Source organism: Rhamphochromis longiceps, linkage group LG11 (assembly GCF_057381845.1).
Source record: "Rhamphochromis longiceps isolate RC_006_pf linkage group LG11, R_longiceps_female_GT1.1, whole genome shotgun sequence".
Taxonomy (NCBI): Eukaryota; Metazoa; Chordata; class Actinopteri; order Cichliformes; family Cichlidae; genus Rhamphochromis; species Rhamphochromis longiceps.
The window spans coordinates 10,502,501-10,519,631 of NC_140567.1; the positions used below are offsets into that span (position 1 = coordinate 10,502,501).

General features: G+C 40.3%; 1 protein-coding gene across 1 annotated transcript in view; it reads left to right on the plus strand.

The window, feature by feature from the left end:
• Positions 1 to 7,950, plus strand: part of mtbp (MDM2 binding protein) — a 42,208-nt gene extending 34,258 nt beyond the window's left edge. Inside the window, exons 15-24 of the mRNA XM_085422270.1 lie at positions 1,693 to 1,786; positions 1,880 to 2,038; positions 2,525 to 2,620; positions 2,723 to 2,986; positions 3,099 to 3,256; positions 4,598 to 4,710; positions 5,789 to 5,902; positions 7,223 to 7,288; positions 7,366 to 7,421; positions 7,606 to 7,950. Of these exons, the coding sequence (XP_085278396.1) occupies positions 1,693 to 1,786; positions 1,880 to 2,038; positions 2,525 to 2,620; positions 2,723 to 2,986; positions 3,099 to 3,256; positions 4,598 to 4,710; positions 5,789 to 5,902; positions 7,223 to 7,288; positions 7,366 to 7,404 (1,103 nt within the window). The 3' untranslated portion in view covers positions 7,405 to 7,421; positions 7,606 to 7,950. The remainder of the gene's footprint in view (positions 1 to 1,692; positions 1,787 to 1,879; positions 2,039 to 2,524; positions 2,621 to 2,722; positions 2,987 to 3,098; positions 3,257 to 4,597; positions 4,711 to 5,788; positions 5,903 to 7,222; positions 7,289 to 7,365; positions 7,422 to 7,605) is intronic.
• Positions 7,951 to 17,131: the final 9,181 nt, after the last annotated feature.

Consider the following 17,131-nt stretch of genomic DNA (forward strand, 5'->3'; position numbering starts at 1 on the left):
GCAGCAGAACTGCCACTACTTCATTAAAACAGCATGGCCTTCATATTAAAGTGTATTTTCTGAATTTGATATTTTACCATATATTTCACTTTAGTGCGGGTTGGGGAACTCAAGGCCTCAAGGAGTGTGTCCTGCAGGTTTTAGATATCACCTGGCTCAACACACCTGAATCAAATGATTAGCTCATTACCAGGCCTCTGGAGAACTTCAAGACACGCTAACGATGTAATTTAGCCATTTAAATCAGCTGTGTTGGATCAAGGACACATTTAAAACCTGGACACCGGCCCTTGAGGAGTTCCCCCACCCCTGCTTTAGTGGTCCTGGGCATTGCACAGACATAATCTTGAATTTTGTTAAGTGGAACCAGGAAGGTTCAGAATCACAAGAGATGATATGGTGGTGGTGTAGACAGTCTTAAGTGCAATTCACTCTGTTTTGCTTGTGATCCTTATTTTTTGGGGATAGGAATGTCCTTTCCTTCAATCCATTAGATACGTCTGCTCTGTTTGTGTGTCTACATCGCCTAAAGGAGTGAATGACTTTGTGTGGGTTGTCAAAGTGCTACCAGAAGGCTTAGGTTTATACATACAACACACTTAGGCTATCACTTTGCATGAAACACCCGTATCTCGTCAGAGAACCTGCTGTATCCACATGTATCACATTTCTGTCCGTCTTGATATAACATGCAGTCCTGTCCGCACAGAAAAAAGCTGAGCTGCTTTTATTTTGGATCCTCAGAACTGATCTGTTCCGAGACCCGACTGCCAAGAGTTTAGTGTGTTAACTAGCATCAAATGAAAGTTTACTTATCATATCCAGTCCATTGTGTATTTAGTGACAAAGGGCACTGTAGGTTTAATTATTAATGTTGTAAAAGCTGATGATTTTGGAGAACGCTTATGTTATGTAGTTAGTTCATCTAATATACCCTTTATTAGGTTAATGCAAACATCTAATCAGTGGCAGCAATTCACTGCAGTCATGCACTAAGCAAAACATACAGGTCAAGATAAACTGATGACGTTTAAACTGAGCATCAGAATGAGGGGGAAAGGTGATTTAAGTGACTTTGAAAGCGGTATTAGTTGGTGTCCGATAGGCTGGTCTGAGTATTTCTGAATCGCTGACATGCTCGGATTTTCCAACACAAACATTTGCATCATGTATGTGTAGCTGATAAACTTGCAGTAACTGTCTGGTCTGTGAGGAATGTTTCCAGCACCTTGTTGAATCTATGCCAGGAAGAATTAAAGCATTTCTGAAAGCAAAAGGGAGTCCAACCCCATTCTAGCATCCTAATACCTGATAAAGTGGCTGGTGAGTGTATAAACGCCTGTGTAATGTTACTGATTTGTTTTTTCCTGCAACGCCAACTTTATTCTCTATTAAGAGCAGTGAATGCTCATTCATCAACATTTGAAAGTGATGGATAACGCCTGCTTCTTACTACTGTGTGCTCTCACTTCTGGGTTGAGCAGAGACAAACACTTCTATAGCATCTGATTCCAAGTCTAGCAGCTGACCTCTATTCAAATCTTGCTGGTAAAGTAGGAGAAGCGTGTATCTTTGTGTCCATTATTGTGTGCCATAAAACCACTCTTAAAAATAATCTTAAAACGCCTCCCTAATGATGGATGTTTTCAATTGAATTGATGTAAACAGGATGGCTTGTTGTGTTCGTTTTAGGTTTTCAGATCATTTCTCAGCTGCCGTCTGACTGGCCTGAGAGAAGTGTCCTGCACAATGTGGAAAACTTGCAGAAGAGACGCCAGAAGAGAAGGTATAAGGGATGGGATCTCCGTATATGGCTCACTCTGAACTGTTAAAATGTCTGATCTTCTCATTTTATTATGTTCTGTTGACTGTGCCTTAGATTTGGTCTGTTAGGTCCAGGCTCTAGTGACAGTCTGCTGGGTCCTAAAGATGGCCAGAGAGGCTCTTCTACTTTACTTGATGCCAAAGAACTTCTGAAACACTTCACGTCTGATGGTCTGCCTGCGGGGGAGCTACAGCCGCTGGCCATTAACAGAAGGTGGGATCATTTTTCAGATTTCAAATAGCACCTCACCAGTTTCACTGCACTAAGCTGTTAAATTCATAAATATGAACACACTATAGTTTTTGTTTCTTTGGCAGATTTTCAGATTTACAGCTGAAACACATACACGCACTGTAGCCTGGCATCTGCTCCAGTTATATGTATTTATTCCTGGGATGGATCTACATGACACACACTAAACGAAGCCATAATTAGGATTTGATTATAATCATTAACCTTCTACAGTGAGCTTACAACCCTTGGAGGAAGATTATTGAGCTGAGTTAAAAAATACTGGAGCAGTAAGGAGTTAGTGTTAATAAAGGCTGTCAGACCAAACTCTGTGTGTAGAGAGGCAGACTTGTTCATGTGGTTTAATGAAGACGATATTAAATTGAGAAGCAAGACAAATAACAGTTTATCTCTCTTTTTGTCTTTCTGACTATGACTCGCATTCATGCTCTTTGCTTTTTTTTCCAGTAACAATGCCTTCCAGTTGTCACAAGACCTTTCTCCCAGGAGAGTCAGCAAACTGCCTTTCAGCAAAGCCTCAGCCTCCCATTATCACGGCATAGAGTAAGTTTCTCTAAAGTATATTGACTGTTCAGCTATTTTAAAACTGTGAACGCTTCTTTTTATGAGATTTACTTTTTATAAATAATTTTTTTCTTCGTGTAGGTTCTGTCTGGATAACCAGCGGTCTTTAGATCGAGACCAGGCCTTTGTACGGCTCCAATCTCGTCTGATTCGGTATGAGACCCAAACCACCTGCTCCAAGGAACCGTGCGCCCTCCCCTTTGCCCTCAGCCCCGCTCCCTCACCAGCTGTGATGTCAGAACCAGGAAGCGTGCCTGATGGCGAGACTCTGCAGAACAATGATGTAGCACGACTCAAGCGCAGGTCCTGGGAAGCAGACATTGTTGGAGGCTATCCTCACAAGAGGTATGATGATATATGTCCCTCCTGGTTTGCAGCTACGTGGTGATATTATAAAATTAAGGATGGATGACGAGGAGCTTTAAAGAGTTTTTATCCATCTGTCTGATTGATCCAGGCTGGCAAAGTCCGAGAGCAGTGACTCCCTCTGTTCTCAGAGTAGCAGCAGCAGCGGGACACATCCTGCCATTAGGTCTCTACGACGACAACCAAGCAGGTCGCAGTCCACCTCCTCTGTAAACAGTTCCTCCTCTTCAGCCACAAGACCGACATCAGGTAAAGCGAAAAAAGTGACTCTCGCATGGGAGGGAACACTTGGGACTGTGTTAGGATCAGATGAGTCGGTTAAATTAACATTCAGTGTCGCCTACTAATCGGAAGGTCGGTGGTTTGATCTCTGGCTTCTCCAACCTGCGTGCTTTTCCCAGTGTTCTTGGCCAAGATCCTGAACCCTGAGTTGCCCCTGATGGAATATGCGTTTAAATATGCTTAGCCATAGGAAAAAAGCACTTGTATGAAGGAGACTAACAAGAAAACACTTTGTGTTATATAAGTACCAGTCCATTTATGTTAATATTAGCAGTGTTGTTCTTGCTCATGGAAAGAAGATCCGGCTAAAAGTGACCACACCTGTAAAAGATCTTAACTTTTTAGATCTAATAAGTACCAGTCCATTTATGTTAATATTAGCAGTGTTGTTCTTGCTCATGGAAAGAAGATCCGGCTAAAAGTGACCACACCTGTAAAAGATCTTAACTTTTTAGATCTAATGTTATCTAAGACTTATTGGCCCAGCAAACTTACATGGCTGTTTAAACTTTTTTCTAACCTGTGCTTTGGTTACTGTTGGATAATGTTATTGTGGGAATTATACATAGCTGTAAAGGTGGGTTAATGTGGTAGGGCTCTAGCAAATTAATAGAATTAATAGAATCAGTTTATTTACTGTGCTGTATGGTAGCACTTCATCTTTATTATCTATGTGCATACTTGTTTCTTTCATTCACTTTATAGTTTTGTATTTTCTAATTGGTTTTGTTTTTATTTCATTTGATTTTATTGTTCGAAAATGTTAAGTTTTAGTGTAGTTTTTGATAGTTTGTGTTAATTTTAGTTTTTGTAATTATTATTTAAGTTATTATGTTTTATTAGTATGCGAAGGGCATACGTCAGAGACCAAATATAGGAACATCAGTACAGGTGATACAATAAAAACACAGAGGTTCTTAAAAGCAGTTGACTCACAGTGTTGTAGACGTCCAAGGTTTTAATAAACACATCCATCAATGCCTCATCAGGTAAGCTGTAATAAAAGTTTTAGTAAACTAAGAGATACCAAAACTAAGGATATTTCCTGTATATTTTTATTTTCTTTAGGTTCACAAAATCGCTTATTAATTTTAATTTTTTTTCACAAGTCAAATTTTCTTTGCAGTTAATTAAATAAATTTTTTAACATATAGTTTAAGTTAACTATATTGGTTCAACAGGTTCCTATACCTGTTGTTCTTTGTTATTGACTTATTTCCTCTATTTTATTTTCACTATATGACTTTTACTGTGTTGACTTTAGTGCCTTATTGTTTAATAATTTCTCTTATTTGCACTTCTTTTCAGGCTTGGCGACTCTCGCTTGTGTTGACAGACCTAAATGTCAACAGCAGAAGACGCATCAAGGACACAGCGAGGACAAACTTGCCAAAGAGTCACGCTCCCAGAAACATAACAGGGTGAGAGGATTTGTGCATCTTATTTTTATTCTTATAAAACAATAAAATATATATTTACTTTTACATTTTTTTAAACAGAATATTTCTTAAAGCATTTGTGCTAATAATGATGACAAAAAAATGATGTAACCCAGACAGGAAATGTAACCATAGACTTGTTTGTGCATTTCAAGTCTGCTGCCAAGTTTTAATGAGCAGAGCTTACCTTAATAAGCCGCAATTTTCCTGTAATATCGACTCATTTAGCAATAAACCCATTTTTTTTACTTGTACAAAAATCTTAAGTAAATATGCAATTCGCCTAATTGCCACCTGGCGAATGTGTGGGCTGCATCACAATGTTGCGGCAGAACCACTTTAACAACAATACTGTTATCGTATCACCTGCTGCCTACATTTTCACACACACACACAGACACATTTTTCTCTCTCATCTTTTACTTCTATGTGCAGCATGCAGACACCATAACACATTAATGGACACATGCACATATACAATTGAACACGCACACCTACCTCTTCCCAGTTTAGTTTGTTCCACCTACAGCAAGCAATCTGACCTTGACTTGTTCTAATTCTGATTACTATGCAAACACACTTATCATCCAAACCCAAGCATAGGAAAGAACAGTTGGTCCTATTGAAAAATAATGATAGCAGTTTATTCAGGACAGAGATTAAAAGCTGTCTTTCTACTCCTCTCGTGAGACTGAATGGTACCAATGATTTCTCACAATAATTTATGGTGTTTACTCAGAACAGTTGTTGTGACAAGATTAAAGGCAGGATCTGTTTGTTTCATTTTTTTTTTTCTTCATCCTGTCGCAATTAGCGGTGAAATATTTGTATGTTTGCTCCTCCATGCTGCGAATGTAAAATCGTGCGTTTTCATGTAAGGACGTCCCCCAAAGTCGAGACATTTTGACATCCCTCGGTTTTCTAAAAAGGGAGCTGTGCTAAATTTAGTTTCTCTGAACCAGGCTTGCGTTAGGTGGTTAGGGAATAAACAGAACTAGATTTAATGTTTTTGCTTGTACTAATACAAAAGTGTGTCTATCTTGTCTGTCTGTGTCCTCAGATGTTGCAGGAGGTAGTAGCTAAAACACTCAAACACCATGGGATCACTGCTGAGCATGATTGCTTTGAGGCTTGCAGCAAAAGACTGTTTGATATCTCGAAATTTTATCTCAAGGTTTGTCTTTTTACTGCCCTCTCAGAGTCAGTGTTGTGCTTTTGTTTGACACTTTCATTATTTGTATTACTCTATGATTCCAGGACTTGTGTTTTGTTTTGTATCCTTCTGTATCCTTCTTACTATGCCAGCAACTGGAACCTTTAAAAAAAGCCTTTTTTCCCACTACTCACTTTTTAATTTCTTTGTGCTTCCTTGTGTTTCTTAATCATCTGGTTTTGTTTCACAGTGTACTCAGATCCTTTACTTAAATAGCTATAAATCGATGTTAATTTCAAGATTTTCTGCCTTTTTCTAAGACACTACAGGGAACCTAAGTTTACAGTGCTGTGTAAAAGTCTCGAGCTGCCAGTTTTTCTTAAAGCAATAATTCTCCAGGCTTTCAAAGGTTTTCTTTCGCCATTTGGCTGCTTTTTCACTCACTTTCAGTCCAGTGCTTTCTGATGATTTTCAGAGGAATGTTTTTTGTTTGTTAAGCCACTTCACACTGACCTATGAATCATTCAAGCGTCAAAGAAAATCCCCTGACTTGATGGATGAACAAGTGTTGTCTACATATAACAGAAAACTTGACAAAGAATCAATTTTAAATTGTATTTTTAAATACTTTGTTACTAGCAGCCTGTCACAAACACGTAATGTGTTCCCATTTCTTTACTTGAATCTAAAAAAAGAGCAAAATGCCAAAGAGAGCACAGTTTGACAGGCATAAAATATTATTTTTGCACTAACAAGCTGATTCCTAAAGAGCTATTGGCTGAAAATATGGCATATCTCGACATGTCTTACTGTCCTTTAAAAAACCTGAGGAAACTTAGCAAGTGGAGTACAAAAGAAGAGACCTAAAACAGGTTCTCCAAGACATCTCATTAAGAAACAAGAAACGAATCCAGAAAAGACCTAACAGATGCATCTGGCCCTTCAGTTGATCCATCTACTGTTCACTGAAGCCTCATCAGAAATGGTCTCAGTGGAAGGCTGCCTGTCGAGAAAGCCATTCATAACAAAGGGAGAAAAGGCTGAGGTATTCCAAATCACACAAGAACAGGACTGAAAATCAGTGGCAACGGAGTGAAGAATCCAAACTAGACATTTTGGGTCAATTCATCTACAAATATGTACAGAGGAGGTCAGGAGAGAGATCCAAAAGTGAGTGTTTACAGCACAGAGAAAGCTCTGTCATGGTTTGAGGCTACATTTCAGCCAGTGGTGTTGGAGATCCTATCAAAATTAATGGTATTATGAACTCAGAAAAATACAGCTTTTAATCCACCAGCTGGAAATGATCTGATACTGAGCTTTGTTGATGTTTGTTCCCAGGATCTGAAGACATCTCGGGGTCTGCATGATGAGATGAGGAAGGCAGCAAGCAGCAATGTTAAGCAGGTAATGCTACAAACATTAGCGTCTCTCTGGTTTAGTTTTTCAAGTCACACATTTATAATCACATTTTTCTGTTGCAGGTCATTGATTGGGTATTGGAGAAGACCTCAAAACAATAAAGATGATAACAAATCAGGTTGGTTAGAGGAATTTGGCTCAAAACGTCAATTTTCTGTGGTGTCTTTGTTTTTGTTTTTTTAAACATTCATGACAACATTTGGACTTTCTAAGCCTTTCCAAATTGGTTCTCTAATTGTTACATTAAGTCTGTTTTAATCAACTTAATCCTTTATTTAATTTGGTTTTCCTTCATTTTTCAGGATCCCCTATAGCAGCCTGTCGTTTTAAGCTTTTGTTTGTGCCTGGTTTTGTGCTCATCCACCCTCATATACTCCTGCTGCTCCAGAGCCAAGAACAGAAAAACACTCATATCTACATACACTCTGCTCCTCCTGCCGAGAAGCCCCAAGGGCTTTGGATGCTGGCTTCAGGATGAAGATGTCTTTTCTCTGTAGCAGTTTTCTAACCCCCACTACTTATTTTATTCTAAATTACTGTCGTTGTTAGGTTGTTAATTTGCCTTTATGAATGTACAGATGTTTTTGTTTTGTATTTTCCTGTTTATCACAATAAATGCATGTGGGAGCACTTTAACCCCCAGGAAAGACACTGTGTCTGTGTGAAAACTATACAATAAGCTTTGCAGTTGGTGTTGTCTTCCAAAAACAGATGATGATGATGATGTCCCATTCTGGATGGTAGCTGTTGTGCAGACGATGAAAACAAAGCCAACAGCAGTGCAGCAAAATATGCTTTGCTAATTATAACTGACGGTCCAGCTTGTCGTAGTTTGGTTTGATTTCAAACACATCAGGAACATACTGCTATAATTTCACCATCCTTATAAAGAAAACTACTCACAGCCAGCTTTTCACAACTGGTACCACAATTACTTTTTTCCCCCCAAAGAGAAGCTGACCGCAGGTTTCTGATTCCCAAATTAACATGCAAAACAGCTTTTTCTGTGATGATTTTTGTCTGGGTATTACTTTATCTGGTGGAACAAGATGACTATACACTGTTTTATTACTGTGCACGAGAAGCAGACTCCAGCTAGGCTAAATATGGTGTGGAAGGCTCATGTACTGTTACAGAAATAATTTGATCAAGTTGTTTGGACTCAGAGGCACTCTGGTGAAAAGCAAATAGCATATCAGTACCAAATCCTCATGATTTGGGCTAGTTTTGGAGCCAAAGGACCTGAGCACTTTGCAGTTATTGAGTCAACCACGATATCAGGTGGGGTCATGCAACAGGACAATGTTATAACAGAATGGCTGAAAGAGAAAAATCAAGGTGTCGCAATGATCCAAACCTCAATGAACTAAATTATCGATATAAAGAAGATAATTTTGTTCAAAATTCTTCCACAGTTATCTGAAAAATCACTTTCTGTACAATAAAGTCATACAGAAAGTGATTACTTCAAGCTATTGCTGCTGGAGGTGGTTCTATGAGTTATTTGCAGTCCTTTAAAGATTTCTTTTTCATTTTTCCCCTTTTAACTGACCCACAGTCCACTGCCTGGAAGACTGGTTGAAAATTATTAAACAGGCAGTACTGTGAGAAACAGTGGCGAGCCTGAGACAATGCAATCATTGCCATAATTCAGCAGAAAAATGTAGTCAAGTAGCACTTATTTCAGCACCACCTGGTACCCTATCAACACCAGTGCATCAGTGAGGTATGCTGTGCATAGATATGTGTTTGTGGGAACAGAATGAGTGTGGGACCATCAGTATGTATGAGTACTACGAGTATCAACTAGATTTGTATTATCTACATGTACTAGTTGTGCATGAATCAAGAAAAAAAAGATAACAGTTTACGCCATCCCTCCTACATTTGCGTCACACAAGCTGTGTGGAGGAAAAATGACCAGAAAAGGAAAATACTTTGTAGCTGAGCAGAGAACGAGGCACTAAATACTGACTCTTATCGTTAGTCCTTGGGATTAAGTGATAAGGGAAGCTTAGCTCAAACTCCCAGTATGAAGACCAAAACTTGTTCTCTTGTACATATTTATGCCACAAGATGATGTCAGATATTTTTCAAAGAGGACAGAAACAAAACTGAATTTCTCTGAAGCAAAAACTCCACTGCCAGATATTATATCTACAAAATCTAATGTAATGCTGTGGTCTTGGTTTTGATTTTGGGACTATAAATGATTTACAGGCTTGTTCTGTGGGAACATTAAATGAGTGCAGCAAAGATTAAATGAGTTGGCCATCTGTTGTTGCAACATATAAAATAAATGTTTTTAATGGCCATGGGATGTTCTTGTTCCAGGAACTTCAAAATGAAAGTAAAGAAGAAAGATGTGAAAAAATAGGCTGAAGCAGATTTATTTAAAAAAAAAGAGGGATGAGAGGTCTGCTTGCTTCTAAATGGTGTAATATTAAAATAACCTGCAGTATAAATTATTTCGGCCTTCCACTGTTAATGTGCGAGTGAAATGTTGCAGATTATGAGATAAATCTGACCCAACATCCTACACCAATTTCCTAATAGGCAAGTCTATGATAATCCATCTTTTCAACAACATAATCATTATTAATCATAATCTTTACCTTCCCTTGCTTTTTTAAATGAAAAAATATCCCGTGATGAATGTGTAAGTGACCATAGCTTGCTGTGAAAAATGTTTTTTCCAGTGACTCAGTAGCTTGTAGACCCACCTTTATCAGCAATAACTTGATAAACTCGTACAGGAAATAATTTTTATCGCTCACAGTTCATTGAAGATTGCAAGCATTTGTTTATGCGCAGCTCGCTGAAGGTCACGCCGCAGCATTTCAGTCAGGTTGATGTCTGGACTTTGACTGGCCATTGCAACAACTTGATTCATTCTTGCTTTTGTCTTTCGCATCATTGAATGAATCATTGAATGAATCATTGAATGGTCTGGCATGAACTCTTCAATATTATAATGACTGCAAGGTGCCCAGGTCCTGTGGCTGCAAAGCAAGCCCAAGCCATCACCCCTCCACCACCATGCTGACAGTTGGTATGATATGTTATTTATTTTTTACCATATGTGCTGTGCATTATGGCTGGACATCTCCCTTTTGGTCGTGTCTGTTGCGAGGACATTTTTCCAAAAGTCTTGTGGTTAGATGCAACTCTGCAAACACAAGCTGTGCTCCATTGTTCTGTTTAGAGAGCAAACACTTTCTTCTGGCAACCCTTCCAAACAAATCGTACTTGTTCAGCCTTTCACTAATTGTGGCATCATGAACTTTAACATTTACCATGCTAACAGAGGCCTCTAGAGCAGCGGTACCCAACCCCCGGGCCTCGGACCGGTACCGGTCCGTGAGTCGTTTGGTACCGGGCCGCGAGAGTTGAGGCTCAGGTGTGAAATGTATAGTTTTCAGGGTTTTTAATCAGTTTTTAGCGTTATTTTGTTATCGTTTTTATCGTTTACTCTGTTTCCCTGGGTCTTTTCACGTGTGTTATGAATAAATCTTCTTTTTTTCGGTACCGGCACTAGTTTTATTTTGTCGTATTTATCCGCGACACCTTAAAGGCCGGTCCGTGAAAATATTGTCGGGCATAAACCGGTCCGTGGCGCAAAAAGGGTTGGAGACCGCTGACCTATAGAGTTTGAGTGGCTCTTGAGCTTTTTGCTGTTTCTCTGAGCATTAAATTGTTTGATCTTGGAGTGAATTTGCTTGGATGGCCACTCCTGGGAAGACTGTGGCATTGTGTTAACACAAACATGCTCCAGAACAGCAAATGGCCAAAACGTCTGCCTTTACAAAAGTGTTCCCACCTGCTGATGACCAATGAAGTGCACTTGGTTACTACTTACCGTCTTCGGTTCTAAAGGACAAGCTGGTGAACTCTGGAGTGGACCATCACCTCACTACCTGGATCCTGGACTACCTCACCGACCGACCACAGTATGTGAGGACTCAGGGCTGTGTGTCGGACAGGGTCGTCTGCAGTACGGGGGCCCCACAGGGAACGGTTCTGGCTCCGTTCCTCTTCACCATCTACACTGCAGACTTCTCCCACAATTCCACCCAGTGCTTCCTGCAGAAGTTCTCTGATGACTCTGCAATAGTCGGCCTCATCACTGATGGGGACGACAAGGAGTACAGAGGTCTGACCCAAGACTTTGTGGACTGGTGCCAGCTGAACTACCTCCAGATCAACGCCAGTAAAACCAAGGAACTGGTGGTAGACTTCCGCAGGCACAAGCATTCTCCACTGCAACCACTGAACATCCAAGGTATGGACATTGAGGCTGTGGACAGCTACAGGTACCTTGGTGTTCATCTGAACAATAGACTGGACTGGACTCATAACTCAGACGCCCTCTACAGGAAAGGGCAGAGCAGGCTGTACCTGCTGCGGAGACTCAGGTCGTTTGGAGTGGAGGGCCCACTCCTGAAGAAATTCTATGACTCTGTGGTGGCTTCTGCTATCTTTTATGGCGTGGTCTGCTGGGGCGGCAGCATCTCTGCTGGGGACAGGAAGAGACTGAACAGGGTGATCCGAAGGGCCAGCTCTGTTCTAGGATGCCCTCTGGACCCAGTGGAGGTGGTGAGTGACAGGAGAATGGCAGCTAAGCTGTCATCCCTGTTGGACAACATCTCCCACCCCATGCAGCAGACTGTGACAGCACTGAGCAGCTCCTTCAGTGGGAGACTGCGGCACCCACGGTGTGGGACGGAGAGATTTCGCAGGTCTTTCCTCCCCACTGCTGTCAGACTCCATAATAAAGACTTTAACTGATCAAGCACACACATCCATACATATGCAATAATACTAAGTGCAATAATCCTTTCTGTCATCGTTGTATTTTTACTCAGTTGTATATAGTATTTGTATTTGTATTCTATTTTTATCTTATTGTATATTTATTTTATTTTATTCTATTCTGTACAGCTGTGTACTGTATTTATTCTTATTGTATTCTAATTTTTGCCTCATAACTTTTGCACTGTCCACTTCCTGCTGTGACAAAACAAATTTCCCACGTGTGGGACTAATAAAGGTTATCTTATCTTATCTTATCTTAAATCATGTGAAACCAGTAAATGTTGAAATACTATGAAGTACTTTGCACTTAAATGTGACTGTAAATGACACACAGTGCACTGGATCTGTGGTCTTGTTTCTGGGTAGGATTACGTTGGCATGGACGTTTGGTTTATAGGAGATGATTTAAAGTTTTGGTCTGCATATCCAAACCACATAGCCAGAAAAACTGAGCTGTTGCTTCATGGTTGTTGAATGCTAGGAGGGTGAAAGAGTGAGTTCCTTTACAATGTTTTTGACACGTCATTTTCCATCAAATACCCTCTTGGCTCAGCTAAAAAACCTGAGATATTAAAAGAAAGAGAGATGACATTAAGAAAATCAGAAAACTGAAATTTATGGGCGAGTTCTATTTTTTCTTTTAATCAGGTTTGGCTGGTAACTCTGTAGTTATTTTAGATGATGCTTCAAAAATAATGGCACAAATAAATGACTGGATGCACATCAATATGGCTGCCAATTTTGGAGTCCTGCTTCGAGTGTGCTGTTGCACAGGAGCTGGTAGACTTTATAAACTTCTACACTGCCACATAAGGATTTGTTTGACCTGCATGAAAATCACTCAAATGAGGAATGATTCTCTGTACCTGTAACTGAACTGTTATGTGAAAGAAAACGGGTCGCAAGAGAAACCACCTGACTTGACTTGTACATTTTATAGAGCAGTAATTAGTGAAGAAGAGACCATAAAAGGCCACAGTGACAGTCACAGTGTTTGTGTGTCAGTAGAAGTAGGTGGCTGATTTTAAATGGGTGCATCAGTGTGTGACAGTGCTCATTTCCCTGGCAAAAACAGCAGTTTAAAAATGCATTTCACCAGATGTTTTATGAGACTTGATGAAAGTGAGGTGCCATTAGCTGAAATTACAATCTTGATTGTGTCCACTCTGCACAGCCAGACATAATCTGTACCAAAACAGTACTGGAGTAGACCGACCATGACCTGACATCTTAATGCTATAAATGACAGACGGCTGAAAGACGTCTATTTTTAAAGGATGCGCTTGGCAGAGAAAAAATGGGATAGTCTGAGAGTTGAAAATAGTCGGCAGGAATAAAGTGAGGCACTAAAGGCAACAGAAAAGGCTTGTTGTGAGTTGTATGTGAGGCTGGACACTAAGGAAGGAGAGAAGAACTTGTATGGATTGACTATGCAAAGAGATCGAGCTAGAGATGATGTGCAGTAGGTTAGTATGGTTAAGGATAGAGCAGTACGGTTTCATACTAAGAGAAATCTACAGGTGTGATGTTTGCTTTCACAGTGTTGATGGAGAATACAGAGAAGGTCAGAAAGAGCTGCAATCCACTCTTTGTGGATCTAGACAAAGCGTATGATAACGTGCCAAGAGAGGAACTGTGGTACTGTATATGCATGGAGACAGTGGTAGGAGTAACAGGTGGGTCAAGATGGTGGTGGGAATACATCTGGGATTGGCTCTGAGCTCCTTCTAATTTGTAGTGGTGATGGACAGGTTGACTGGTGGGGTCAGCCAAGATTCTCTGTGGACTCTGATGTGTGTAGATGACATTATGACCTGTAGGGAGAAGGTGAAAGAAAGCCTGGAGAGGTGGAGGTATGCTCTGGAGAGATGAGGAATGAAAGCCAGTAGAAGTAAGACACAATACATGCATGTGACAGTGAGGATGCAAAGAGTAGAGTTAGTGAGGGTACATAAGTTTAAGTTACTGGCATCATTCTTCCTACAGACAGTCCACTAGACAGGTGAAGGAGAGAGTGCAGGCAGGGTGGAGCGGGTGAAGATGAGTGTCAGTTGATTTGTGACAGAAGGATAATAGCAAGAGTGCAAGGGAAGGTTTATAAGGTGTTAGTGGGACCTGCTATGATGGTTTGTGGACATAATGCTATTTCAATTTTCATTGGAAGTGACCAGAATGGATAAGATAAAAAAAATTAGTTCATCAGAGCGACAGCTCAGGTTGAGAAAAGTAAGAGATGTTGAAATGGTTTGGACATGTGCAGTACTGATAGGAAAGAGCAAGATTCATGGATGCAGTGAAGGAGGATATGCAGAGGATCAGCTTAGATGGAACAGATGATCTCCTGCGGTGAAGCTCAAGGGAGCAAGCTGGAAGAAAAAGCTGAAAGAAATCTCTTTTGCTTAGTCGTCTTCTTTAGAATAGGAATTATTTGACATTCGATAAACATCACTAAAACCTACTCTGTATTCAAGATGAGAAGTAGGTGTCTGACTGATGGGTCTAATGAAAGAGGCCTTCAGAAGAGTCCGATTGATGTTCGCTGAGACTAAAACCAATCAGGCACCTTTTATCAGGCAAAGCTTAAAAAAAAAACATGAAACAAGTTTTATGTCTCAGTTTTTCAGTTTCTATCTCAGCAGGATTATCGTCATCATTAATAAAGGCCACAGACTATGTTAAAAGGAAAACAAGGCTGAAATTGTGAGAAAAGGGAGGAGGGTCAAGGAGGTTTAATTTAATAATGAACGTCTTTGACTTTATGAATTGCTGAGGGCTCCATTATTCTACAGCTAGAAGTGTATTTATAAATATTTAATGTAGTTTTTATACTGTGAATTTTCTGGTTAAATTTCAATAGGATTGTTGCTGCTGTTGGTCTGTCACTGTGATCAGTTTACATCAATAAGCGGTAACATCAAAGTCGCCTCCCTAATGATGTGTTGTTTTAACAAAAAAGTCCTGACCCACTGGGGCATGGACTCCACAAGACCTCTGAAAGTGTCCTCTTGTTTTGAGTCAGTGCTTTGGTTCTCTAACCCCCCCCCCTTTTTTTTTTTTTTTGTAAGTGTATTGTCCTGCTGGAGTACGATGCTGGGTTTTTTTTAAATGAAAAAAGTCTTTATGAATGTTTTTTTTTAAAAGCTTTATTTGCTTATGCCTGGAAAAAATGATATTGCAAAACCATTAACAAATAGTTCACGCATTCGGCTGACGTGCACCAGCTGAATGCGTGAACTATTTAAATTCATCTCCTGAAGAAAATATCTAGCTCCAAAGTCTCTGTATCTGTAACACAAAACACTTACATTACACATCATGATTTAATTACATTATTGCTGCACTCGGTCTTGTCTTTATGACAAAAAGAGTTAAATGATTTGCTTTTTAATGTTCCGCCTGCATGTGTACATGTGTGTTATCGCTGTGCCTCAGCTCAAATGGTTTCTCCCCCCTCCCCATCTTTTATAGAGCCTGCACCCCTTCCTCTTGTTAACATACACATTTTGACTATAATACTGAAAAATGAGCAAAATAGAGCTGGGCATGCCTCCTCTGGGTCGTTGGCATGGATTTTGCATGCACCCCGTGCATCATCGCGTTCCCTGATTGTCCACAGGATATCTTGTTACAAGCACAGGTTCAGCTGAAGTAGCCCTCTGGGAATAAAATGATATTATGACACAACACAATGTTTACGTGTAGTTTGAAGTGTACGGGATTATCACTGCACCAAACCCCCGTTGGTTCTATTTTTGTGACAGTGTGCTGTACCTTTGGGATCCATTGGAGTGCTCAAGAAAGCAAAGTACACACTTATCTTGTGCTTCTGTGCAGGTTTATGGTACAGAGGAGACCACAGAGCGTCCAATGTGTGTGTGTGTTTGCATGCATTCAGGGGCACTTGGCTGTGGCATCCTGAAACACTACTTTGTCTCACTCACATGCATCCCTTTATCACCCCACATCTTTTTTTGTTTGTCATCACGTTCCCAGAGACTGGCACTTTGCACTGCGTATCATATTTGAACTTGGAGAGAAAGGGGGCGGGGAGATGGATTGTCTCTCCTTTGCTGCCAAAAACAGTGAAAGGTTGTGTACAGTCGGTGGGAGTACATAGTTTCATGAGTTGAGGGCGTGCATGTGTATAGGTTACATGGAGGCGGATGTTTTTGCAGCAGCAGACCTTGAAGAAGAGCCCTCCTTAAGAGAGAGGGTCACAGCAACATGCTCTCTATCGGTCTGATGCTGACAGACGCTGTGCTTTCCTGTGTTTGTGGACAGGATGTGCATGTTGCTGAGAAGGTTACTCATCCTCCTCTTGTCTATTTACAGATAATAATAGGGAGAGGGTGAGGAGATGACCCAGTTTTTCTTCTCTTGCAATGCCTACAAAGTGTTCTTTTGTCTCACAGCCATTCTTGCACTGCCTCATTTAAAACACATCAGTAACCAGAGTCCTTGAGTTATCAGTTCTGATATAACTTTAGTAGGAAACTAGCCCGAAAAAAGATATTTTAAAGCCACGAAAAGCCAGCAGGGAAAGTAAGAAGAAATAAAACTTATATTGTCAAGATTTTGATTAGAGAAGGGTTGCTGTTCACTTTATGGTCATTAAAATACAACATTCCTATGACTGATCTGTGACCAGGTTCCTGCCTTTTCTGGCATCAAGCACCCAGTACCAATGTCTGTCCCTGTGGATCGTGGATCTAAGGAGCAGCAAAACCATATTGTTGCTGGTGTAAACTGTGCAGGCTGAGCCCAGATCTGGCTCTAGGACATGGATGCAGTTTCACTTTTCTGGATATGGCATTGCAACTCCTACTTTTTGTAAACCTGGAGACAACAAACCTATGATCCACCAGTGCTGTGCTTAAAGGAAATATAGAAACTAATTTGGGGCATTTTAACAGAATATGGTTTAAAAAAAACATAAACATCCAGATGTGATTTTGACCCTATTACTGTTGTCCAATGCAGTCTGACAAATGTACAAAGCAGTAATGTCCTTAG